The sequence below is a fragment of the Oncorhynchus clarkii genome, chromosome 28, assembly GCF_045791955.1.
Source record: "Oncorhynchus clarkii lewisi isolate Uvic-CL-2024 chromosome 28, UVic_Ocla_1.0, whole genome shotgun sequence".
Lineage (NCBI taxonomy): Eukaryota > Metazoa > Chordata > Actinopteri > Salmoniformes > Salmonidae > Oncorhynchus > Oncorhynchus clarkii.
The window spans coordinates 36,119,231-36,146,603 of record NC_092174.1 but is presented as its reverse complement, the minus strand read 5'-3'; the positions used below and the strand labels follow the sequence as shown (position 1 = coordinate 36,146,603).

Below are 27,373 nucleotides of genomic sequence, written 5' to 3'. Positions count from 1 at the left end.
TGATTGTGGAGGCCAGGTCATCTGATGCAGCACTCCATCACTCTCCTTGGTTAAATAGCCCATACACAGCCTGGATGTGCATTGGGTCATTGTCCTCTTGAAAACAAATGATAGTTCCACTAAGCACAAACCAGATGGAATGGAGTATCGCTGCAGAATGCTGAGGTAGCCATGCTGTGTGCCTTGAATTCTAAATAAATCACAGTGTCACCAGCAAAGCACCATCACACCTCCTCCCTGCTTCACGTTGGGAACTAGACATGCAGAGATCATCCTTTCACTTACTCTGCGACTCACTAAGACATGGCGGTTGGAACCAGAAATCTCTCATTTTGACTTATCAGACCAAAGGACAGATTTCCACCGGTCTAATGTCCATTGCTCGTGTTTCTTGGCCCAAGCAAGTCTTCTTATTGGTGTCATTTAGCAGTGGTTTCTTTGTAGAAATTTGACCATGAAGGCCTGATTCACGCAGTCTCCTCTGAATAGTTGAATTTGAGATGTCTGTTACTTGAACTCTGTGAAACATTTATTTGGGCTGCAATCTGAAGCAGGTAACAAATGAACTTATCCTCTGCAGCAGAGGTAACTCTGGGTCTTCCTTTCCTGTGGCGGTCCTCATGCGAGCCAGTTTCATTATAGTGCTTGATGGTTTTTGCATCTGAACTTGAAGAAACTTTCAAAGTTCTTAATGTTCTGGATTGACTGACCTTCATGTCTTAAAGTAATAATAGACTGTCGTTTATCTTTGCTTATTTGAGTTGTTCTTGCCCTAATATGGACTTGGCCCTATTTGGTAAAATACCATCTTCTGTATACCACCCCTACCTTGTCACACCACAACTGATTGGCTCAAATGCATTAAGAAGGAAAGAAATTCCACAAAGTAACTTAACAAGGCACACCTGTTAGTTGAAATGCTTTCTGGTGACGACCTCATGAAGCTGGTTGAGAGAATGACAAGAGTGTGCAATGCTGTCATCAAGGCAAAGGGTGGTTACTTTGAAGGATCTCAAATATAAAATACATTTGGATTTGTTTACCACTTTTATGGTTACTACATGTTTCCATATATGTTATTTCATAGTTTTGATGTCTTCACTATTATGTAGAAAATAGTAAAAATACACACAAAAAACTTGAATGAGTAGGTGTCCAAACTTTTGGTACTATATATATATATATGTATATATATATATACAGTGGGGCCAAAAAGTATTTAGTCAGCCACCAATTGTGCAAGTTCTCCCACTTAAAAAGATGAGAGAGGCCTGTAATTTTCATCATAGGTACACTTCAACTATGACAGACAAAATGAGAGAAAAAAATCCAGAAAATCACATTGTAGGATTTTTAATGAATTTATTTGCAAATTATGGTGGAAAATAAGTATTTGGTCAATAACAAAAGTTTATCTCAATACTTTGTTATATACCCTTTGTTGGCAATGACAGAGGTCAAGCGTTTTCTGTTAGTCTTCACAAGGTTTTCACACACTGTTGCTGGTATTTTGGCCCATTCCTCCATGCAGATCTCCTCTAGAGCAGTGATGCAGTGTGTGAAAACCTTGTGAAGACTTACAGAAAACGTTTGACCTCTGTCATTGCCAAGAAAGGGTATATAACAAAGTATTGAGATAAACATTTGTTATTGACCAAATACTTATTTTCCACCATAATTTGCAAATAAATTCATTAAAAATTATTGAAAATGTGATTTTCTGTATTCTTTTTTCTCTCATTTTGTCTGTCTAGGTTGAAGTGTACCTATGATGAAAGTTACAGGCCTCTCTCATATTTTTAAGTGGGAGAACTTGCACAATTGGTGGCTGACTAAATACTTTTTTGCTCCACTGTATATACATACACACACACACACACATACAGCAGGGTATGGATATGCCATTGAAATAAGTGCATTTCTGTATCCTGGGGGGGTTAAGGGCCTTTCGCTGTTTCTTTGGTTAATTTTGTGTATTTCTTCTAAATAACGTTTAAAAACTAAGAATGGTTTGTCCCACGGCAAAACCGTCTAAGCTTTGTCTTTGTAAGTCATAATTGTCAATAAATGGTATGTGTTGTCACAACTGAACACAGGACTCTTATTGTGCTCTTCTGGAAGCATTACACTCATACACTCATTACACTCATGCCACCAGGGGGCAGTATAGAAATTCATAGGCATCGTCAGAGGCACTTAGGGTAGAATTACCCCTCAGGCACAGCTATAGGACCAGTTTCTCAAGAGGGGAAAACTGCAAATCTGACCTTAGATTAGTGTCTAAAACAGGGGTGTCAAACATACAGCCCGTGGGTGGTTTGAATAAAAAATATATACATATTTATACTTTGAGGGGGCATTAACTCATACCTTAAAATCACTTCAACCAAATTGAAACTGTAGAAATGCTAATGGGACTACATATATACAGTTCCTTGACTGTCCAGCTCACTACTAATCACAGAATTGAAAGCTAAACAGTCAAGGAGTAAAAATGATGGATAGATTATTATCTTTTGCTCATTTTGACGGTGAGGAAATATAACATTTCAGTGTGGACCTCCTGGACCTTGTTGAAGACCGAATGTGGCCCCCAGTGCAAAATGAGTTTGACACCTCTGGTCTAGGAACAACTTCATCATATTTCCTTTAAAGGCCACTTTAGTAGAGTCATGAGAAGCAAAGGCATGTCAGATTCAACAAATTCCTCACAGCCTACCTTAGCTATGTGCTGCGTTAATAATATTCTGGTTGTGTGTTTGTGTGTGTGTGCGTGTTTGCATTCTCGCACTTGTGCGTGTGTCAGTGGAAGCTGCTGGGAGGAGCTATAGGAGGACGGGCTCATTGTAATGGTTGAAATGGAACAGAATCATACATGTGGTTTCCATATGTTTGATGTGTTTGATACTGTTCCATTTATTCCATTCTAGCCATTACAATGAGCCCGTCCTCCTATAGCTCCTCCCACCAGCCTCCACTGGTGTGTGTGTGTGTGTGTGTGTGTGTGTGTGTGCGTGTGCGTGTGCGTGTGTGTGTGTATGCTTGTGTTGAGGTTGTAGGGGACAAGTCTAAAGCTTCGAGAGCTCAGATTGTAGCAGTGTGTGTGTGCAGGTTTTTGTATATGTCTTTGTGTGTGTATGCACGTTTGGGTGTGGTGGGGGGCAGGTCTAGAACTTGGAGAGGTGGGGGGCTGTGAGGGAGATTTGGGGGGGGCTCTAAGACACTGCGGCAGTAAAACAGCAAAGTCTGCAGTGATTAATATGCAAATATGCAAATGAGAGGGTAATTAAGATCCTGCATTCGTCAGTGGCTCTTTGATTGCTAATGAATTCCAATCTGCAAGAAAGGGGGAGGGGGAGATGAGAAAAAACCTAGTAAAAAAAGAGAGAAAAGAGAGATGGAGAAGAGTAGAGAGAGGTATATTGCACCTCTATTCACGTTCTGTGTAAACCGGAAAGGGTAATGGGGGTCCATCATGAATGAGTGAATTAATGCTTAGATGGATGAATGAAAAGTAGATTAATGCTTTGATTTATTGTCATGACAGAATGTCTCTGTCAGAGAGGGATGGGTGTGGTTGTTGTTTAACAGTGACTAACGCACATCATCACCAAACACACAGCGTGGCGCTAGCCATGCTCGCCACGGGGAGCAAGAGAGATGCATGCTGGTTAACGGTGATGCTTTTGACCCCCGTTGAGTTAGAGAGGGAGAGAAAAAGAGAACGTGAGGTACCCTAGGCAGGGGGGTTTGCAGTGGCAGCATATGTGTTGTGGAGCACGAAGGATGTTATTTTGATATTTTTGGCAAGCAGTAACTTCACACATGGGCAGACACACTGCTGTTATTGTTGTTTCCGTGCTCCCTTGACACACCTAATTCTCTCTCCCTCCCTGCCCATCGCTCACACAATGTACTGTATCACTCTCTCCTTACTTAGCCTTCACCCCACCCATCTCTCTTTCTCTCTGTTGTTCTCTTGGATCTTATGGTAACAACACCTCCTTACAAAACTCACAATAGAGGTCATTGTGTTGCTTTAAAATTAAATTGCCCTTATGCGCTGATCTAAGATATGTTTTTTGGTTTGTTTTTCATAATAACTGATTCTAGCAGTGATTATGACGGGCTGGTCCTAGATTTGTACTACTGGGAGTATTTTGTGTTTTGTTACAGAAAACAGGAAACCATAGTCACGTTTCAGGAAGCCCCAGGTTGTGCACACTGTACCTGATGCGTGGGTGGCTGCACCGGGGCCTACCACGGAGAGAAGAGAGTTGTGAGTGGAGAGAGAGGGAGCCCAGTGAAAGCGTAGGTGGAGAAGAGGGTGCTTTAGGGTTAGGAAGACGGGGTTCCTCGCTCAAAATAGCTTTTCGTACCTTTGCGTAAGCTTATAGGTAAACCATACCACAGTACAATGTTGCTGCAGTGCAAATATTGCTCTACTTATATAAAAACTATCTTTCACGTTTTTACAGAAGAAGTGGTAAGACCTTCCCACAGTCTAGTAAATCTGGGACATGGTAACCTTTTGTCATTAACTGATCATTCCTGTATGGGGAGGCAAGTATATCTGAAAATGTATAACAGCGATAACATCAACTTCGAATCAGCATAACAATACAGATCATTACAACTTCAGCACAGTAGTCAGGACGTACGGGTGAGAAAGAGCAGGTCTGTATACATCAATGATGTCGCTCTTGCTGCTGGTGATTCTCTGATCCACCTCTACGCAGACGACACCATTCTGTATACTTCTGGCCCTTCTTTGGACACTGTGTTAACTAATCTCCAGATGAGCTTCAATGCCATATAAATCTCCTTCCGTGGCCTCCAACTGCTCTTAAATGCAAGTAAAACTAAATGCATGCTCTTCAACCGATCGCTGCCCGCACCTGCCCGCCCGTCCAGCATCACTACCATGGACGGTTCTGACTTAGAAAATGTGGACAACTACAAATACCTATGTGTCTGGTTAGACTGTAAACTCTCCTTCCAGATTCACATTAAGCATCTCAAATCCAAAATTAAATCTAGAATTGGCTTCCTATTTCGCAACAAAGCATCCTTCACTCATGCTGCCAAACATACCCTCGTAAAACTGACTATCCTACCGATCCATTCGACTTCGGCGATGTCATTTATAAAATAGCCTCCAACACTCTACTCAACAAATTGGATACAGTCCATCACAGTGCCATCCGTTTTGTCACCAAAGCCCCATATACTACCCACTGCGACCTGTACGCTCTCGTTGGCTGGCCCTCGCTTCATACTCGTCGCCAAATCCACTGGCTCCAGGTCATCTTCAAGTCTTTGCTAGGTAAAGCCCTGCCTTATCTCAGCTCACTGGTCACCATAGCAGCACCCACCCGTAGCACGTGCTCCAGCAGGTATATTTCACTAGTCACCCCCAAAGCCAATTCCTCCTTTGGCCGCCTTTCCTTCCAGTTCTCTACTGCCAATGACTGGAACGAATTGCATAAATACTGAAGCTGGAGACTCATATCTCCCTCACTAACTTTAAGCACCAGCTGTCAGAGCAGCTCACAGATCACTGCACCTGTACATAGCCCAGCCAACTATCTCATCCCCATACTGTATTTATTTATTTATTTTGCTCCTTTGCACCCCAGTATCTCTACTTGCACATTCATCTTCTGCACATCTATCACTCCAGCGTTTAATTGCTATATTGTAATTACTTTGCCACTATGACCTATTTATTGCCTTACCTGCCTTATCTTTCCTCATTTGCACACACTGTAGACTTTTTCTACTGTATTATTGACTGTATGTTTGTTTATTCCATGTGTAACTCTGTGTTGTTGTATGTGTCAAACTGCTTTGCTTTGTCTTGGCCAGGTCACAGTTGTAAATCAGAACTTGTTCTCAACTAGCCTACCTGATTAAATAAAGGTGAAATGAAATAAAAGGAAACGAGGTGAACATCTCATTGTGGGTCTGTGAAGCCACACGTGTGGTGGGCTCTGGGTTCTCGTGAAGCCTGGATCAGATGTACAGTACCAGTTAAATGTTTGGACACACCTACTCATTTCTACATTGTAAAATAATAGTGAAGACATCAAAACTATGAAATAACACATATGGCATCATGTAGTAACCAAAAAAAGTGTTAAACAAGTCAACCGCTGTGTCTTTGTGCAACGGAGTAGGTGAACGGAGGATATCTTTATGCGTGTGGTACCCACCATGAAGCATGGAGGAAGAGGTGTGATGGTGTGAGGGTGTTTTACTGGTGACACTGTCAGTGATTTATTTAGAATTCAAGGCCCACTTAACCATCATGGCTACCACAACATTCTGCAGCAATACACCATCCCATCTGGTTTGCGCTTAGTGGAACTATCATGTATTTTTTAACGGGACAATGACCCAAAACACAACTCCAGGTTGTATACTTTGACGAATCTAAAATATATTTTGATGTTTAACACTTTTTTATTTCTACATGATTCCATGTGTTATTTCATAGTTTTGATGTGTTCACTATTATTCTACAATGTCGAAAATAGTAAAAATAAAGAAAAACCCTTGAATGAGTAGATGTGTCCAAACCTCTGACTGGTACTGCAGTTCAACTCAATACCTTTAAAAAAAATATATTATCTTGAAACACACATACACACTATATGAGCCGCAGACACATGCTGTGTTTGTTTGTTTTACCACCAAAAGACTCATTTCACGAGGACCAGGTGCCGAGTCCTGAGTCTGTATCACATGTCATTGCCTCTACAAACCAAAGGGAAAAACCAGGCTCTCTCGTTCTCCTTTTTTTAACACACACACACACACACACATACACACACACACACACACTATACTATACACACTTCATGTCGGACCCAGCTGTTAGTTAGGCTACTTAGTGCCCGACCCCACCTCAACTGATGAAGCTTTGGTTCATTCAGGCAATTAATTATGGACTACTTCCCGCTGTGGAGGGTACACTACAATCATCCAAACTTCTAACTCCTTTGACTACTGATGGACACAAATAATAATGACAGGGGTCTTGGGTTTAAGCCAACGGCCAACACCATTAGTGGGTTTATCATCGTGGGCTTATAGTGACTTAAGTCTCAATGATACAAATGGGGTCAGAATATAGCCTTTGAAAAAGGTTGTGATAACACACTTCAAAGAACAAATATTAAAATTGAAATATTGTCAGTCACAAAAGTCTCATCCTCATCCCAAATAGAGGATGATAGCCCAGAATATTCTATATTAATTAATAACTCCTCACAGTAATATAACTGTTAAACACCTTTCCCTGTGATATGTACTCCTTGGCACATAAAAAAATAGTCAATTTAAGTGGTCTCCCCTTTTTCTCCCTCTCTGTTGCTCGCTCGCTCTCTACCTCCCTCCCTCCCTCCTGTTCTTTATAACACATGGTATACAGTATGTTGCTGGCCATATAGTTTCCCTACCCCCCACGCTATACAGTCTTACTGTGGTCCCTGGTCTTGTCCACTAATTCTTCACCTCTCAGAGTCTACTAAGTCATAAGCTAGGGCTACTTGGCATGGTTAGTCCTCTCTCTGTGTGTCAGGTCAAGATTCGGTTGCAGAAAGGAAAAATACTGTGTTCTTTTCTCTGCTGATGCATAAGACTCCTGAGCTCACAAGCTGTTTCCACAAAGGGTCGATGTAAAAGCCAAATGCTGCTGCAGTCTGTACTTTTAAACCTTCAACCACACTTTCACGCCACCGAGGTGGAGCCATTTGTCGAACGCTGTTTTCTGTGACACACACGCACACACACACACATGCTCTCTCTCACACACACACACGCACGCACGCACACACACACACACACACACACACACACACACACACACACACACACACACACACACACACACACACACACACACACACACACACACACACACACACACACACAAGAAAAGCAGCAATCCTAACCCTGATCTCCCACCTCATATAATTTTGTGCAAAAGAAAATAAGAATACCGGTAGGCTAGATTATGATTGTTAATTAAATGTTTACAATCTGTATCCATGTAATCTTATATCATAGATGTTATGTCCCTACCTCCACAATAATATTTCACTAAAGGATAGGATAGGTTTGTACATCAAATTAGGCCTATAATAGATTAAATTAATTAGGAGACTACTAATCTGAACACCAACATTAAGGTTTATGTTTTTTTTTTTTTTTTTTTTTACAGAATTCTTCGACTGAATTGTATAAGCCCCGTGGAAAAATATACGTGTTGCTTGTTGTTGTACCTAATATGAGGATGTATATTTTGCAATAGTTTTCAAGTTGAATAATAGACTTCATCAATAACTGCATCATCCATTTATGCACCGTTGTTGCTGTTAAAAACATTAATCAAACGCTGTCCTTGGCAGATACTTGATGGGGTAACATTGGAGGCAGGCCCACCGAATACTGTCGATATATATTTGGACCTTCTTGCTGTCAATCAGATTGTTGTGGCATACCATTGGTTGTGCGTCTGCGGTAGCCTATTATCATTCCATCTCGCACTGTTTCTGGTCTGTCACTCTTCAGTTTTCCGAGGTCTCCTTCCGCAAATCAACGTAGTTCTCATGGCTTGCGATAAAAAAAATCTGACATTTTAATGCATCGACAATTACACTGATGCTGTACTATATTTGAGTTGATCTCCATATAAAATTGTTACAGGATTGTTATCAAAAATGTGTGTCTGGTTGTAGGGCGTTTGAAATAGGACACCGCTGGTCATTTAACGTTCTCGTACGCCGCGGAGGGATACTCTTTTGGAACCGACAATGTGGAGGCTGTTAAAATGTCTACTCGGAAGATGAAATGGTTACAATTGTAGCAACTAAAATAATCGCATGATATATCACAAGAGTTATGAATCTATTTGCAAACATTGTTTCATTTTCGTGACGTGGACTGTATAACGAACCAAGGGTTTGGTAGAACACACGATATCGTCGTTCGGTCTTCGTCTACAGTCCGGAGTACAGAGAGGGAATCTATCCCCAACTTTATGTTTTTCTCTCTACTCCAGGCGTTCATTTTTTCCCGTTGGATGCCACATAATTGAATAGAGGTTACTGAAAGGTAAATATAACCTCATCACACGCCGTACATTTGTGAGTTCTATTACGGTTTTGCAGGGGCATTGAGCAACTTTAGCAAATAATTTTGAGTTGTGTGAGTAGCACGGGCGGAGAAAGCGGGGTCTTGAGTTTTGTCCGGCCTGGGCAACGGGAGCGAGCGTGCACAGTTAGGCAGTACTTGCAGCCTTGTGGGAAAATACTTCTTTGTTCACTTTGCGCAACATTGTAAAGTTTAAAAGTAACCTAACATGCCCGTTCGAACGGCAAAATTCTCGCAGTGATACTATTGCATTGTCTGTATTAATATTTTATTGAATAACAAGCCACAATTTTTTTCGAAGGTTCAAAACTTTTGTTAAATATTTAGAGGAACTTCGTGGTGCAGAGGAAAGTTGCGCCCAGAAATGCACGCTTGTCTCAAATGTATGGGTCAAATAGGTTGTTTGGTGTTGTACGTCTTATGTGTATTATGAAGTAAATGTTCAAATTTCTCTCAATTCCCAATTATGTGCTCAATATTTTCCACTGTTTATTTCACATTTGGCAGGAAATCCCCCCCCCCCCCCCGTGCTGAACCCCTTGAACATAAAAAAAAAAAAAAGACATATGTGAAAATATTTTACGCACGGTTCTGAAATTCTTACTTCGATTTTTCATCATAGGTCCGTTGAATTTGATACCCAAAGAGAGCGAAGCATACTCCTTTGTTCTAGCCTTCATCACAAACTTTGCCAGGGCCTGACTCTTTGTTTTAAGTGTATTCGAAGCTACTTAACAACCGGTTTCTCACCCATCTAAAAAGCACGAATTTGACGAAATAGTCTGTGTTGACATAACGCGTTCGTTGTTATGGTAAAACCTGCACTCTGGGGATTCCGTCACAATCCGCAAAAACTATTTACATTCTCCGAAGTCGAGGGCCAGAAGATATGGGAATGGGACATCCAGAGAAATGTCAGGCAACTGTTAATTCTGTTGCAACTTGACTTTCTGAACCAATCAACGAGATCATAATACATTACTCTTCAATAGAAATGCATGCTTCAGTGTGCTCCATATACTATAGTCATGTCCCTTAAAAACACAATGATTGTGATTCTAAGGGACAGATCGAGATTTACTGGAGGGGAAGGGCTGGTCCAGCTCAAGGTGTCATAATTTTTTGTTGTTGTTGCCCCTCCCAATGTAAAAAATATTTTCACAGTGCTGTCCCTTTTGTACAGTGAAATTGACCCCCCCCCCCCCAAATATGCATTAACTCAAAATAATGTTTACAACCAAAATGTACAATTACTAGTGAACCTGTGTTTATAAACGTGGATATCGACTTTGCCACTTTTGTGGCGCAGTCGCTGCCACACAGGGCTACGGGCCAGAAGGTTGGGGGTTCACAGGCGAGCTCACTCTCTCTGCCTGTTTCATTAAACTATGATCAGAGCAGGCTGTAGAAAATGATCAGCTATGAGGATTTCAGATTTTCAATATTTTGATGTTATATTTCTAATGATGTTTTCCGCCAACAGGTTTCTGTGCCAATGCACCACACAACCAATAAACAAAGCATACAGACATCGGGCGCTTCAATATTATGGTTTGTTTTTTCGACATGCCAATAAATAGATTGTCATTCTCGACAAACAGAAAAACATCCATCCCTACCTTGTATTCTTACTCAGTATAGAAGACTTGGCTTGATAAGCTCTGAATGTCATTAAACTTGTTGGAGTTTTGTAACCAATATCTCTTTCTATTCATCAATTGGCCGCTGCACAGTTTGGATTGATTTCAAAGATTTTTTTAAAGTGACCGGATTGCACAATAAGTCACACTTATTTTAATTGTGGTTCCAATTATTATTTTTTACATGAATACAATTACAGAGATGAATAAAACATTATGCTCAACCTCCAGATGAGTATGAGGGGGGAGTTGAAGTACAATTCCTACAAGCTTGTTTGTCTGGTAGCTCCTGGTGAACCATGATGTGCAGCATCATCAAAGTGACACTGGACTAGTGCACTTGCTAGGTTTCCATCCAGTTGGCGACAGATTCTTCATAAAAACAATGTGCCGTTATAGGAAATTTGCCACCAGACAGCAAGACAGGGAATATTTTTATTTACTGGACATTTGAAAAATGTACCAGACATCCGTATGCTTTCAGTTCTGACCTGGCACAGCCAGCGCATTCAATAAACAAGGGATAGTGGCCAAATGAGCCACATTAACGTGTCCTTAACAGCCTATAACACATCTCCAAAAACACTATTACTTGTATTTCAATGTGTATAATTTGATTTATAGCCTACTTTCCTAAAACAATAATTGTCCACTTCACCTTTCGGCTTCAGAGATTTGAGTAGTAAATGTATCAGGGCATTGCAAGCTTAGGTGTCCGCTGTATTATATAAGCTGGAGAGTGAATGTAAACCAGGGAAAAAACGCACTGCCCTCCCCTATTTTGGACCACCTCTCCCCACACTACATTTCGATCTGTCCCTAGAAGGGTACTTATACCCTATTTGTGATAACATTGCCAACAGTTAAACATTTTATAAGGAGCCCAAACTGAGTTTTGTATGTGGCCCCTCAGGTTCTTTGCACCTCACTGTGTGTTGGCCCTTGGCCATGAGTTGCTGCCTGCCTGAGGGAAGGCACACATTGGTCACTCATTCTTGCTCTATTGATATGTCTGAAATCTATCAATCCATTCACACACAACCAGAACCCAGTGCTTGTCAACGCCTGAGCTGTTCATAACTTCGATGATGGTGTAGGTTGATTATGGAACACAGATTTGGTAGTCTAAACCTTAAGTTACTACAGGGTGAATCCTCACCAAACCAGGACAAAAGAAGAGCAGTGGCCATTAGGACTCTAATAGTAAATATGGTACTTCTAACATTTAACTAAATGAGGACAGTAGGTTTTTTAAAAAATAAATAAAAAACAGTTTGCCGCATCCTCATGTCCACTACAGAGGACATGTATTAACAAGCTCTTATTTAATGTACAAATATATTACACTGCTCTGAAAACTCAACAAACTATTCCTGAGATATTTACTTATGAGAAACAATTTCAATATCAAACTCACAAAAAATATAATTACACAATTATACACATTTACATAAAATGTGCCAATTGTAGAACCATATTATTTGTTTTATCAGGGTGACACCCCAACATGTTATATTGTAGTCCTCTGTAGCTCAGTTGATAGAGCATGACGTTTGTAATATCAGGATAGTGGGTTCGATCCCCAGGACTACACATGGGCTAAATAAAAATTAATGCATGACTAAGTCTCTTTGGATAAAAGTCTCTGCTAAATGGTGTTTATTATTATATTAAAAGCTCAGAATGTCATCTCAACGGTACAGCAGAACCTAACACAGCGGCATGTATGGCCTTAGAGTTACAGACCAAAAACACGTGTACCATAAGAGATGACAAAAATGAATGTCAGGGTCTCAGAAGGTTGTTACATTTTGACCTTTCCCAGGTCTCTAAGACTCTATAAGTGCTACAAGGCAGAAATTGGTGTCGTATGAAGCTTTGCTAAACTTGCTCTGAAATATGAGTTGTATATTGATTTCAAGAATTTTCTTACATTCATTTATGAATATGGACAAATATGCATATAGAAAAAAATAGTTGCTTTATTTGGTATATTTTCCTAATATATTGTTGAACATAATATACTCTACTACAGGCATATCAAAGTTCCAGAGTGAGGTCTTTGCCAGTTTTCAAGTAACTGCCCATTTTATACAGAGAAATTGGCATAGTAGGCAATGTAACCAATCACAGCCCTCCTTTTACCTGCATCATTGCACATTCTGCAAATCACCAGCAGAGGGCAACCATTTTGAATCCATTTTCACATTCACCCTGTTGGTAATGCTTGCAAACTGGATCATAATGCTAAAAGTAGCAGAGATCCCACTCTGGGACTTTGATATTCCCGTCAGGTATATTATGTAAAATTTGCCAAATCAAAAATAATGTTTTCATTATTCATGTTTATTTTTCAATATTCTGAAAATGGTTATTTAAATCAAAATACAGCTCATATTACAGAGCAAGCGGTCAAGCTTCATATGACACCAATGTTTGCTTTGTAGAACTTGCAGATAAAGGAGGTAAGGCCAAGATGTCATGGACATGCCAACTGATTAATTATTTCTCAATTGTTCTATTAGATACATGTCAGATATGTCAATCTTTGGATGAATTGTTGTATAGATCCCCCAAATCATAGTTTTTGATCTCTATATTGATGTCTTGTCACATTTACCCTGGAAACTCTGAAGTTTATGAGAAGGCACTTCAGACCTATGTTGTGTTCATCAGGTACAAACAGGAAAAGGTTGTGAAACAGAAAATAACTAGGTTGGTTTTCCCCCTTAGGTATCTGGGGTTACTGGTGTGGCATTTCATACAGAATGTAATAGCCTTTGATGCTGTGGCTTGTTGGTGAGAAATTATCTTCCAACAGGTTAGTTTCTGAGGTTGCCAAGGCAGCCAGCAGGGAGGACAAAGTCGACTATTGGCCTTGTGGTGTAATCAGAAGTTGTACTCCACTTAGTGTGTCTGCTGTAGGCTAGGACAGGGGAAACTCAGAATTAATGTAACACTAGATTTGGATTAAGGCTCTCAACCTGTATTACCTAATGATTGAAGCAGTGCTGTAGAAGCTCATCTCAGAGTGTAAGTTTGTCAGTAGTTTCTGTACCTCAAAAGGAATTCCTGTTTTATAGATTGAGCTATGTAGCACAAATCTGCAGGCCACAATCTTAAATTAATGGGAAATATTTACAGCATCTAATTCAATAACAGGAGGATAACCCTGGTAGCAGTGAAGTAACTAGCAGTCTAGATAACCAAGTGGGACAACCACATAGCTATCTTAACCTTAGTGCATTCATCTTAGGTTAACCTAACTGTTAGTTGCTTTGGATAGGGGCGTCTGCTATATGACTAAAATGTAAATGCTATATTTGTGCCATGTTATCCACTTGGAGACCATTGAATGATGTGTGTGACATCACGATGACTCAATGCTGATGATATTTACATCATGACGTAATGAGTTACCCAGTCGGCCACATTAAATGCATAGAGCAGAGTATCAAACAGACCAGATACACCTTTGCGTAAAGACCGTTTTAGCCCACTGGGCTAAAGCCTATTTATGGGAGCACCTTGTTTGCTCAGGGAGCAAACTTGAGTCTTCAGGTCTCAGAGAAGGTCTCTTATCACGAAACACCTCCTACATGCGCTCCCAAATGTGAAGTGATGTTCTGCCAAGGGACATTGTAATGTGGTGTATCCATTTCAAATAGAGGTCTAACCAACCACACAGTAAAACAAGTGGTTGCAATCAATTTAATTGTTTGTAAAGAGGAATATTGATGTCAGTATAAGCAATTTTTTGGGGGGTGGATTTGAATCATGAAGCAGAAAATGTACCCTTTACACAGGAATCAATCGAGTAGGATTTGACTTCACACTTTTGTCACACTGATTCTTGTCTTCTGTCCATTTCAACTATTTGTACCTTAATCCAGACTTGACAAAATGACAATCCTCTCCCCTCTCCCTAGTCAGTTGCTGAGACTGTGAGGGACTAAGGAACAGCAGCAGAGAATGGCTACAGTGGGGACAGACAAGGAGCTCAGCGACCTGCTGGATTTCAGCGCGGTAAGAGATCTTGGCTGTCAACAGCCCTACAATATCTTAGACCATAATGCTAGAATCTTTGTTCAGAACACTTCCTTCAAGAAAGTAATAGGTTGTTTGTAGTCAAATATACGTCATATCTTATGAAGGGATGGGCAGCAAAAACTGAATTGCTGCAACCTATGCTTTTTATTGTATAAACAAGACAGTGTTTCTCTACACACATCAAGATAGACATGCCGAAGATCCATTTGAATCTTGTTACTATAAAGAAACAAAAGTTGTGGAGCACTTGAGTGCATGGGCTTTGTTGTATTATTTGAGATAATGGGTTGGTACATAAGTGGAAGAATAGCATGGTATCAATCAGTCTGTGTTGTCATTGGGCAGTTGTTGTGAGTCACTCGCATCAATGAGTCAGCCCAAGCTTGGCATGTTTAGATTGCTTCCCACAGTTGACAGCTGCTGGAGTCTGTTGTAACTGAGAATGACTAAATCCTTCTATCGGATAGGTTAAATTGGCATCTAGCACCAAACAATGTAACATCAGAGGTGTAGTATAAGTTATTATATCTGGGTGGTTAGAGCCCTGAATGCTGATTGGCTGAAAGCCATGGTATATCAGACGGCATACCACAGGTATGACAAAATGTATTTTTACAGCTCTAATTACGTTGGTAACCAGTTTATAATAGCAATAAGGCACCTTGTTGGTTTGTGATATATGGCCAATATACCACGGCTAAGACACTCCATGTTGCGTCGTGCCTAAGAACAGCCCTTAGCCATGGTGTATTGGCCATATACCACACCCCCTCGTGCCATATTGGTTAAATGTACTTTGTCTATTAATTAGGTAAGCAGCTTGGGTTCCTGTAGTCTAGTGAAGGTGACTACTAATGATGAAGTGTTTAGCCACAGGGTAGACATTTCCCAAAGCATAGATACCAAAAGGAGACTTCTGCTATTTTTAAAATGTTTTTTAAGACTTCAGTGCAGTTTTTTTTGAGCCCATCTCTGGTTGAATGTTTTTGAGCCCATCTCTGGTTGAATGTTTTTGAGCCCGTGTCTCTGGTTGAATGTTTTTGAGCCTGTGTCTCTGGTTGAATGTTTTTGAGCCTGTGTCTCTGGTTGAATGTTTTTGAGCCCGTGTCTCTGGTTGAATGTTTTTGAGCCTGTGTCTCTGGTTGAATGTTTTTGAGCCTGTGTCTCTGGTTGAATGTTTTTGAGCCTGTGTCCCTGGTTGAATGTTTTTGAGCCCGTGTCTCTGGTTGAATGTTTTTGAGCCCGTGTCTCTGGTTGAATGTTTTTGAGCCTGTGTCTCTGGTTGAATGTTTTTGAGCCTGTGTCTCTGGTTGAATGTTTTTGAGCCTGTGTCTCTGGTTGAATGTTTTTGAGCCTGTGTCTCTGGTTGAATGTTTTTGAGCCTGTGTCTCTGGTTGAATGTTTTTGAGCCTGTGTCTCTGGTTGAATGTTTTTGAGCCTGTGTCTCTGGTTGAATGTTTTTGAGCCTGTGTCTCTGGTTGAATGTTTTTGAGCCTGTGTCTCTGGTTGAATGTTTTTGAGCCTGTGTCTCTGGTTGAATGTTTTTGAGCCTGTGTCTCTGGTTGAATGTTTTTGAGCCCGTGTCTCTGGTTGAATGTTTTTGAGCCCGTGTCTCTGGTTGAATGTTTTTGAGCCTGTGTCTCTGGTTGAATGTTTTTGAGCCTGTGTCTCTGGTTGAATGTTTTTGAGCCTGTGTCTCTGGTTGAATGTTTTTGAGCCTGTGTCTCTGGTTGAATGTTTTTGAGCCTGTGTCTCTGGTTGAATGTTTTTGAGCCTGTGTCTCTGGTTGAATGTTTTTGAGCCCGTGTCTCTGGTTGAATGTTTTTGAGCCCGTGTCTCTGGTTGAATGTTTTTGAGCCCGTGTCTCTGGTTGAATGTTTTTGAGCCCGTGTCTCTGGTTGAATGTTTTTGAGCCCGTGTCTCTGGTTGAATGTTTTTGACCCTGTGTCTGTCTACGTTTCAGATGTTTGCACCTCCGGTGTTGAATGGGAAGAACAGGCCCACCACTCTAGCCAGCAGCCAGTTCGGAGGCACTGGTAAGACTAGCCCTTTGGTTTTAATACAAAAATAAAGTCAATATGCACTGACGGTTTGCGGCTCCCGTTTTAAATGGTCCCGGTAACGGGGTGGATGCATCAACAAGTTATTGTGCTTCTTCTTGAGCCACTCCTTTGTTGCCTTGGCCGTGTGTTTTGGGTCATTGTCATGCTGGAATACCCATCCACGACCCATTTTTTAAAATAAAGCCGAGGGATGGTACAAACATTTAATAATTTCAGTCAAAATGGTCTTCAGGTGACCTCTGTGATCGTACAACAGCATTGTTCTTCATATGTAACCAATATGATCAAAATTGGTCAACATCTACCTTTCCTCTACTTATCCCTGGGGCGGCAGGGTAGCCTAATGGTTAGAGCGTTGGACTAGTAACCGGAAGTTCAAACCCCCGAGCACACAAGGTACAAATCTGTCGTTCTGCCCCTGAACAGGCAGTTAACCCACTGTTCCTAGGCCGTCATTGAAAATAAGAATTTGTTCTTAACTGACTTGCATAGTTAAATAAAGGTAAAATAAAAAAATTAATCTGTAAGTAATTCATTCATTTTTTAAACTGGTACTGGGCTACCTTCAGGTGAGGCGTGTGGGCGTTCTATAGCAGAACAACCAACATGTTTGTGAGAGACTCACCTTTCCATAGAGGGGTCATAATAGTTTGTTCGCCAAACCGTTCAGACAGCAGATCGGCGGTACCGACTCGGGAGGGGTCACATGATGCTTGTGGGGGTCGCAGAGCAAAACAACCAACATGTACAATGCCTTCAGAAAATATTCACACCCCTTGGCTTTTTTCTAATTTGTTGTTACGAGGTGGGAGATCGATTGAATTGTCTTTGTTCTTTTTTGTGTGTGTCAATGATCTACACAATACACTGTCAAAGTAGAAGAAAAATTCCAACATTTGTAAAAATGTATGAAAATAAAACGTATCTTGATTATTCAACCTCGTGAGTCAATACATGTTAGTAGAATCACCTTTTTTAGCGAGCTTTGCACACCTGGATTGCACAATATTCTTTGAAAAATTCTTCAAGCTCTGTCAAGTTGGTTGTTGATCATTGCTAGACAGTAGGGCTGAGCGATTGACCTACATTTAGTTGTATTTTTTGGTTATTGAAATGCAGGGACATTACATGTGTGTGTGGGGAACAGAGGGGTATGGGGGTAGTCATTCAAGTCATGTTAAACACCATTGTACACAGAGTGAGTCCATGCAGTTCATTTGACATGTTAAGCACATGTTTACTCCTGAATTTATTTAGGCTTGCCATAACAAAGGGCTTGAATAGTTTTTGATTCAGGACTTCATGTTTACATTTTTTATGAATATTTTTGGAATGAACTTTGACACTATGGTCTATAATGTGTAGATCGGTGACACAATCTCAATTGAATAAATGTTCAGGCTGTCATACAACAAAATGTGAACACTTTCGGTAGGTGCTGTTCATGAGTCTCACCAATCCATAAAGGGCTCGTAATAGTTTGAAGGCCAAACCGTTCGACGCTACAGACGTTTTTGTGAGAAGACTATTTCCGTGATGTCTCGTGGTCTGACAAACACCGCTGTAGCTCCTCCACCTTTCACCAAAGATGCTGAAAACCGACAGCGGTGGATTTGGTGGATTGAGACTTAGGCCATGTAACAACAAACCCTCTGCATATCTATCTTAAACTGACTTTTTTTATGGGGATTTGAATTAGTCTAATTTGACTTCTGTGGGGCTACGGAAATTGATTTGAGGGTTATTAAAGGAACAGCATGACAGTGATAGGCTATTACAGGCCCAACTACACTTTCTCTTATTCCTTCCTAGAACCCTCTCACTGTCCCACCTCTGACCCCTCCATCCCCCCTACTACCCTCGTGGGGAGTGCTGTCTGGAGTCAAATCCCAGTAGCTGTATCAATACTCCAAATATGCTAAAATGGCATGCTGTCCACATTACCAGTGAGGGTTCAAAGGATTGGATAGCATTCCACCATATTGCTTCCACCTGTCTCGTCCTGCCAGATCATTGATCATAAAGGAAAGTTAATGAGGGAAAGAAGCTAGTTAAAACAGACTGAACCCTTCCCCCTCCAGGTGTCCCCTCCCTCACCTTCTCAGCTGCTGCCTCTCCATCATGCTCTACTGAGGGTGTAAAGACCGGCGGGGTGATAGGAAATGACCCTATTCACCCCCCCTCAGCCTGTGGAAGAAAAACTATTTCTGTTTCTTTGCTCCTCCTCACCTCCAATCAACCACCATCCCTTGATAGGCCCCATCTCCTCTTGTTGACAACCATCCAAAGATCAACACAAGAACCATGCTCCACATCCAACTACTGTCCTCTCTCGGTCTCAAACCGCCTTGCTTCAACCCTCTTTCCCCCAATCACTTGCCCTCATCCTCTCTCCTCCACCACCTTCATTCACCCTCCTCGAACCTCTGAACCGTTGCTGTAGGTCCTTTCAGCTCCTAACTGAAAAGAAACAGGATATTGAAGTAGCAGAAATAAGATGAAAAGGACGGGCAGGGTTGAGGCCAGGGACCCAAACTACAGCTTGAGTGCCACTTAGATCTTATTTTGTAGCAACAAAAGGTGCACGTTTACAAAAGGTCCTTACTGTTCTCAATCCAACGGCTGCTCCTGGCATTGTTTTGCAGCCCTCAGCCCAGGTCTCCACAATGCTCATTAGAGGCCCAGACAAAGGGCCTTGGCCGCTGAGAGAGAACTGGATAGGCAGGCAACATATGTGGCCCAGTGTATGATTTCACCCAGGAACCCCCCAGCCCCCTCACCCCACCCATATTTTCACAATGAGAATGATGAGGCTTTCTGAGGGAAGGTTCTGGATCTCTCTGCCATACCTTCTCCTTGGTACCATTAGTTAGTATCTTCTCTGCTTTGCCTTTTTATATAGATTTTGATTTAGATGAGCTGTTTTCCTCTGGTGCTCGGGCTCATCCCTGTCGGGTGTAAAATGGCTGTTTTCCTCTGGTGCTCGGGCTCATCCCTGTCGGGTGTAAAATGGCTGTTTTCCTCTGGTGCTCGGGCTCATCCCTGTCGGGTGTAAAATGGCTGTTTTCCTCTGGTGCTCGGGCTCATCCCTGTCGGGTGTAAAATGGCTGTTTTCCTCTGGTGCTCGGGCTCATCCCTGTCGGGTGTAAAATGGCTGTTTTTCTCTGGTGCTCGGGCTCATCCCTGTCGGGTGTAAAATGGCTGTTTTTCTCTGGTGCTCGGGCTCATCCCTGTCGGGTGTAAAATGGCGGTTTTCCTCTGGTGCTCGGGCTCATCCCTGTCGGGTGTAAAATGGCTGTTTTTCTCTGGTGCTCGGGCTCATCCCTGTCGGGTGTAAAATGGCTGTTTTTCTCTGGTGCTCGGGCTCATCCCTGTCGGGTGTAAAATGGCTGTTTTTCTCTGGTGCTCGGGCTCATCCCTGTCGGGTGTAAAATGGCTGTTTTCCTCTGGTGCTCGGGCTCATCCCTGTCGGGTGTAAAATGGCTGTTTTCCTCTGGTGCTCGGGCTCATCCCTGTCGGGTGTAAAATGGCTGTTTTCCTCTGGTGCTCGGGCTCATCCCTGTCGGGTGTAAAATGGCTGTTTTCCTCTGGTGCTCGGGCTCATCCCTGTCGGGTGTAAAATGGCTGTTTTCCTCTGGTGCTCGGGCTCATCCCTGTCGGGTGTAAAATGGCTGTTTTCCTCTGGTGCTCGGGCTCATCCCTGTCGGGTGTAAAATGGCTGTTTTCCTCTGGTGCTCGGGCTCATCCCTGTCGGGTGTAAAATGGCTGTTTTTCTCTGGTGCTCGGGCTCATCCCTGTCGGGTGTAAAATGGCTGTTTTTCCTCTGGTGCTCGGGCTCATCCCTGTCGGGTGTAAAATGGCTGTTTTCCTCTGGTGCTCGGGCTCATCCCTGTCGGGTGTAAAATGGCTGTTTTCCTCTGGTGCTCGGGCTCATCCCTGTCGGGTGTAAAATGGCTGTTTTCCTCTGGTGCTCGGGCTCATCCCTGTCGGGTGTAAAATGGCTGTTTTCCTCTGGTGCTCGGGCTCATCCCTGTCGGGTGTAAAATGGCTGTTTTCCTCTGGTGCTCGGGCTCATCCCTGTCGGGTGTAAAATGGCTGTTTTCCTCTGGTGCTCGGGCTCATCCCTGTCGGGTGTAAAATGGCTGTTTTCCTCTGGTGCTCGGGCTCATCCCTGTCGGGTGTAAAATGGCTGTTTTCCTCTGGTGCTCGGGCTCATCCCTGTCGGGTGTAAAATGGCTGTTTTCCTCTGGTGCTCGGGCTCATCCCTGTCGGGTGTAAAATGGCTGTTTTCCTCTGGTGCTCGGGCTCATCCCTGTCGGGTGTAAAATGGCTGTTTTCCTCTGGTGCTCGGGCTCATCCCTGTCGGGTGTAAAATGGCTGTTTTCCTCTGGTGCCGGGCTCATCCCTGTCGGGTGTAAAATGGCTGTTTTCCTCTGGTGCTCGGGCTCATCCCTGTCGGGTGTAAAATGGCTGTTTTCCTCTGGTGCTCGGGCTCATCCCTGTCGGGTGTAAAATGGCTGTTTTCCTCTGGTGCTCGGGCTCATCCCTGTCGGGTGTAAAATGGCTGTTTTCCTCTGGTGCTCGGGCTCATCCCTGTCGGGTGTAAAATGGCTGTTTTCCTCTGGTGCTCGGGCTCATCCCTGTCGGGTGTAAAATGGCTGTTTTCCTCTGGTGCTCGGGCTCATCCCTGTCGGGTGTAAAATGGCTGTTTTCCTCTGGTGCTCGGGCTCATCCCTGTCGGGTGTAAAATGGCTGTTTTCCTCTGGTGCTCGGGCTCATCCCTGTCGGGTGTAAAATGGCTGTTTTCCTCTGGTGCTCGGGCTCATCCCTGTCGGGTGTAAAATGGCTGTTTTTCTCTGGTGCTCGGGCTCATCCCTGTCGGGTGTAAAATGGCTGTTTTCCTCTGGTGCTCGGGCTCATCCCTGTCGGGTGTAAAATGGCTGTTTTTCTCTGGTGCTCGGGCTCATCCCTGTCGGGTGTAAAATGGCTGTTTTTCTCTGGTGCTCGGGCTCATCCCTGTCGGGTGTAAAATGGCTGTTTTCCTCTGGTGCTCGGGCTCATCCCTGTCGGGTGTAAAATGGCTGTTTTTCTCTGGTGCTCGGGCTCATCCCTGTCGGGTGTAAAATGGCTGTTTTCCTCTGGTGCTCGGGCTCATCCCTGTCGGGTGTAAAATGGCTGTTTTCCTCTGGTGCTCGGGCTCATCCCTGTCGGGTGTAAAATGGCTGTTTTCCTCTGGTGCTCGGGCTCATCCCTGTCGGGTGTAAAATGGCTGTTTTCCTCTGGTGCTCGGGCTCATCCCTGTCGGGTGTAAAATGGCTGTTTTCCTCTGGTGCTCGGGCTCATCCCTGTCGGGTGTAAAATGGCTGTTTTCCTCTGGTGCTCGGGCTCATCCCTGTCGGGTGTAAAATGGCTGTTTTCCTCTGGTGCTCGGGCTCATCCCTGTCGGGTGTAAAATGGCTGTTTTCCTCTGGTGCTCGGGCTCATCCCTGTCGGGTGTAAAATGGCTGTTTTTCCTCTGGTGCTCGGGCTCATCCCTGTCGGGTGTAAAATGGCTGTTTTCCTCTGGTGCTCGGGCTCATCCCTGTCGGGTGTAAAATGGCTGTTTTCCTCTGGTGCTCGGGCTCATCCCTGTCGGGTGTAAAATGGCTGTTTTCCTCTGGTGCTCGGGCTCATCCCTGTCGGGTGTAAAATGGCTGTTTTCCTCTGGTGCTCGGGCTCATCCCTGTCGGGTGTAAAATGGCTGTTTTCCTCTGGTGCTCGGGCTCATCCCTGTCGGGTGTAAAATGGCTGTTTTCCTCTGGTGCTCGGGCTCATCCCTGTCGGGTGTAAAATGGCTGTTTTCCTCTGGTGCTCGGGCTCATCCCTGTCGGGTGTAAAATGGCTGTTTTCCTCTGGTGCTCGGGCTCATCCCTGTCGGGTGTAAAATGGCTGTTTTCCTCTGGTGCTCGGGCTCATCCCTGTCGGGTGTAAAATGGCTGTTTTCCTCTGGTGCTCGGGCTCATCCCTGTCGGGTGTAAAATGGCTGTTTTTCTCTGGTGCTCGGGCTCATCCCTGTCGGGTGTAAAATGGCTGTTTTTCCTCTGGTGCTCGGGCTCATCCCTGTCGGGTGTAAAATGGCTGTTTTCCTCTGGTGCTCGGGCTCATCCCTGTCGGGTGTAAAATGGCTGTTTTTCTCTGGTGCTCGGGCTCATCCCTGTCGGGTGTAAAATGGCTGTTTTTCTCTGGTGCTCGGGCTCATCCCTGTCGGGTGTAAAATGGCTGTTTTTCTCTGGTGCTCGGGCTCATCCCTGTCGGGTGTAAAATGGCTGTTTTCCTCTGGTGCTCGGGCTCATCCCTGTCGGGTGTAAAATGGCTGTTTTCCTCTGGTGCTCGGGCTCATCCCTGTCGGGTGTAAAATGGCTGTTTTCCTCTGGTGCTCGGGCTCATCCCTGTCGGGTGTAAAATGGCGGTTTTCCTCTGGTGCTCGGGCTCATCCCTGTCGGGTGTAAAATGGCTGTTTTTCTCTGGTGCTCGGGCTCATCCCTGTCGGGTGTAAAATGGCTGTTTTTCTCTGGTGCTCGGGCTCATCCCTGTCGGGTGTAAAATGGCTGTTTTCCTCTGGTGCTCGGGCTCATCCCTGTCGGGTGTAAAATGGCGGTTTTCCTCTGGTGCTCGGGCTCATCCCTGTCGGGTGTAAAATGGCTGTTTTTCTCTGGTGCTCGGGCTCATCCCTGTCGGGTGTAAAATGGCTGTTTTTCTCTGGTGCTCGGGCTCATCCCTGTCGGGTGTAAAATGGCTGTTTTCCTCTGGTGCTCGGGCTCATCCCTGTCGGGTGTAAAATGGCTGTTTTTCTCTGGTGCTCGGGCTCATCCCTGTCGGGTGTAAAATGGCTGTTTTTCTCTGGTGCTCGGGCTCATCCCTGTCGGGTGTAAAATGGCTGTTTTCCTCTGGTGCTCGGGCTCATCCCTGTCGGGTGTAAAATGGCGGTTTTCCTCTGGTGCTCGGGCTCATCCCTGTCGGGTGTAAAATGGCTGTTTTTCTCTGGTGCTCGGGCTCATCCCTGTCGGGTGTAAAATGGCTGTTTTTCTCTGGTGCTCGGGCTCATCCCTGTCGGGTGTAAAATGGCTGTTTTTCTCTGGTGCTCGGGCTCATCCCTGTCGGGTGTAAAATGGCTGTTTTCCTCTGGTGCTCGGGCTCATCCCTGTCGGGTGTAAAATGGCTGTTTTTCTCTGGTGCTCGGGCTCATCCCTGTCGGGTGTAAAATGGCTGTTTTTCCTCTGGTGCTCGGGCTCATCCCTGTCGGGTGTAAAATGGCTGTTTTTCCTCTGGTGCTCGGGCTCATCCCTGTCGGGTGTAAAATGGCTGTTTTTCCTCTGGTGCTCGGGCTCATCCCTGTCGGGTGTAAAATGGCTGCCATGTATTGTCAAGGACTCATGGATTAGGATGAATTTACCCTGGCCCTGGATACTGGGCTAAGGTCTGTTTTGGGGGAGGGGTAAACTGATCATTGATCTGTGTCAAGGACAGACTTCTACCCATAGGAGCTGTCATGCATCCCTGGTTCTCTCTGACATTAGGTGGGTATGTGAGATTCCCTTGAGGTACCACCTAACTTCCAACCAAGTTTCATTTACTGGCAACCAGAAACTGAGAATCTGAACTGGTATTTTTAAACCCTGGCTTTGGCTAAATGCAGAAGAGCAGAGTGTGTTTTGCATGAACTTTCTGTTCTTTAGGAAGTTTCCTTCATGTGAATGGAAATGGAATTGGTCATTTAGTAACTCGATCAGATTTGCATACGAATTGGATTCCTTGTGTGGTCTAGAGGCATACTATGTCTGACTGCTCAAACCACAGAGCTTTAAACATAACATACATTGTCCCGAATATAAAGAGGCTTTCCAGTTGCGTTGAGCCCGCTACTAAGGTCAGCATTTTCTGAAGGATTTAGCCTAATGCTTGTAGCTTCTAACTTCAATAATTTCAAAAATGTCTTCAATATGAAAGTAGCATGCCTAATCATGTTGAAGTTTAATGTCAAATTGGTGTTTAATATTGTCCTCTCGGCATCTTAACACTGGCTCGTATGAATCATTTGAGACGCATCACACACCATACTGTTGCATTTCCATTCTAGACATTCCTTAAATCACAATCGCGCTCCTTAATACTTATTAGTCATTTTGCCTTGTCTGGGTGACTCGCATTTCTGTCATACAGGAGAAAGAAGAAAGTGTAGACAGACAGTACACCTCTAAGTGTGTACATGTGCCTGCATGTTCCCTGTGTTTTAGTCCTGTAGCCTCAGAGCCAGTGACTCAGACTGACTGCTCCGTTTCCACTATCTCTTCCTGTGTTAATTATAGACCAGCCTCAGTCTCTTAAAGGGGTGGTGAGGCCCGGGTTTAAAGGGAAGGCTCGCTATAGTGAACGTAACTGTCCTGACTCAACCCTCTCGCTCTCTGAGACATTCACTGACGTACGCATGCACGCATGCACACAAGTTTCCCTGCCGGCAAACCCCATAAAAGTGGTTACGGTGTAAAGTCCTTGCCTCACGTATGTTAGGGTTGTTCTAGTCAGCAATGGCTCTGCAACATAGTAGAGAAACCCCTGTCAAGATTATTGGTTAATTTGTCATACTTTGAGTCCATAGAGTTAGAATGTGGAGTTCAATACGGGGTCCTTTCTTCTAACAATTTCTATGGATGTGTGAAACCAGGGATTTGTGGACAGGAGCTCTGTTGTTTTCTCTGTTGTAGTAGTGTCTTATATCAGGCTGTCATGGCAACGACTAGTAGGAGGCAGCCATTTGAAGTTTGAGCAATACAGAGGAGTCTACTTAGATGAGTCTGTCACTTATTCTCTCCTTCATCTACTAATCAGCAGCTCTGTTAATTAGAAGGAAAATGTGGAATAAAAAAATGTGAATTCGTAATGAATATGCATGAAAGCTATTTTGATGTTTTACTTCAGTTGCTCACTTGCGCTCTCCCTCTCAATGTGAGTCATTTGTGTGGTGTGAAACAGTCTTCATATTTGTATCTCCCTGGTTAAAATGAACTTTCCTTCCATACCTTTTTTAATACAGTTCAAATCCCTGGACAACCATAAAAATACCTTGCAATAAGAGTCGTGATGCTACTTACAACTTAACCCAGAAGGTCTAAGAGAGTACTTCCTTCAATGCATTCCAAACCCCCTCTCCATTCCCTCCTTACTTCCAGTTCTCCCTTCCCTCCCCAGGAGAATCCGTGAATAGCCCGGGGCCAGGGGTTCTAGGTACCTGCAGAGCTCTCCTTTATCCCCGTGGTGTCAGTTCAGATCTGGATCTCCCCTCCTTTGCACTTGTCAGTCTTCCTAAAGAGCAGTAAGGGATACCCACCGTGTTCATTTCCTACCCCAGCGGCTATGCTAAGTCTTCCACATTCTTCAGATGACTCCATTTTAGGCGCCCATTCATACTGTTGACTTGAGGGGAATGTGGATTGTGTGGCTTGTGAAGATGGCATCTGAGGTCCGGCCTGGTTTAGCAGGAGGAGGAGACCACACCAAGACGTCCTCATAATGTTTGTCTTGGCAGCCCTCGACAGGGTTATGGAGATGGTTAACCTCAAGTTTAACGCATCTTGTGGATATCTAGACTGTGGTCTGTACAAGTAGTCAGAAGGTGATTTTTAGGCTAGCTGTTTAGCACATGCCAAAAGGTACACATGCTAAGCTGTGACACAGTTGAAAAAATATATATATATATTTATTATTATTAGATTACATTTAAATGTGGGTGAATACCAAACATTTGGAACACCTTCCTAATATTGAGTTGCACCCCCCCCCCCCCCCCCTTTTGCCCCCAGAACAGCCTCAATTCGTCGGGGAATGGACTCCACAAGGTGTCAAATGTTCCACAGAGATGCTGACCCATGTTGACTCCAATGCTTCCCACAGTTGTCAAGTTGGCTGGATGTCCTTTGGGTTGTGGACTATCCTTGATACACACAGGAAACTGTTGAGCGTGAAACCCAGCAGCGTTGCTGTTCTTAACACATCTATGTGCCTGGCACCTACCACCATACCTTGTTCAATGACACTTAATTATTTTGTCTTGCGCATTCCACCTCTGAATGGCACACACACAATCCATGTCTCAATTGTCTCCAAGCCTAAAAATCCTTTAACCTGTTTCCTCCCCTTCATCTACACTGATTGAAGTGGATTTAATAAGTGACATCAATAAGGGATCATAGATTTGACTTGGGCAGTCTTAACATGGAAAGAACCGGTGTTAATGTTTTGTACACTCAGTGATATGGGGGGGGGGGGGGGGGGATTGATAGTTGCATATCGGGATATTATATTTGATTGTATTTCTAGTTGGCTGTACCTGCTGTACCTGCACCAAAACTTCAGTGTGTGTCCTTCATAGCTTGTTGTTCATCTTTTATAAATAGGGCGCCAATATGTTTTCAGCACTTTTATTTC

At 43.6% G+C, this 27,373-nt stretch overlaps 1 protein-coding gene across 4 annotated transcripts in view; it reads left to right on the top strand.

Annotated features, from left to right (window-relative positions):
• The first annotated feature begins 8,801 nt into the window (after positions 1-8,801).
• Positions 8,802-27,373, top strand: part of LOC139386497 (transcription factor 3a) — a 43,802-nt gene continuing 25,230 nt past the window's right edge. For all 4 annotated transcript variants that reach the window (XM_071132068.1, XM_071132069.1, XM_071132067.1 and 1 more), the window contains exons 1-3: positions 8,802-9,120; positions 14,729-14,825; positions 16,813-16,885. In XM_071132068.1, coding sequence (XP_070988169.1) covers positions 14,772-14,825; positions 16,813-16,885 — 127 coding nt within the window. In that variant the 5' untranslated portion in view covers positions 8,802-9,120; positions 14,729-14,771. The remainder of the gene's footprint in view (positions 9,121-14,728; positions 14,826-16,812; positions 16,886-27,373) is intronic.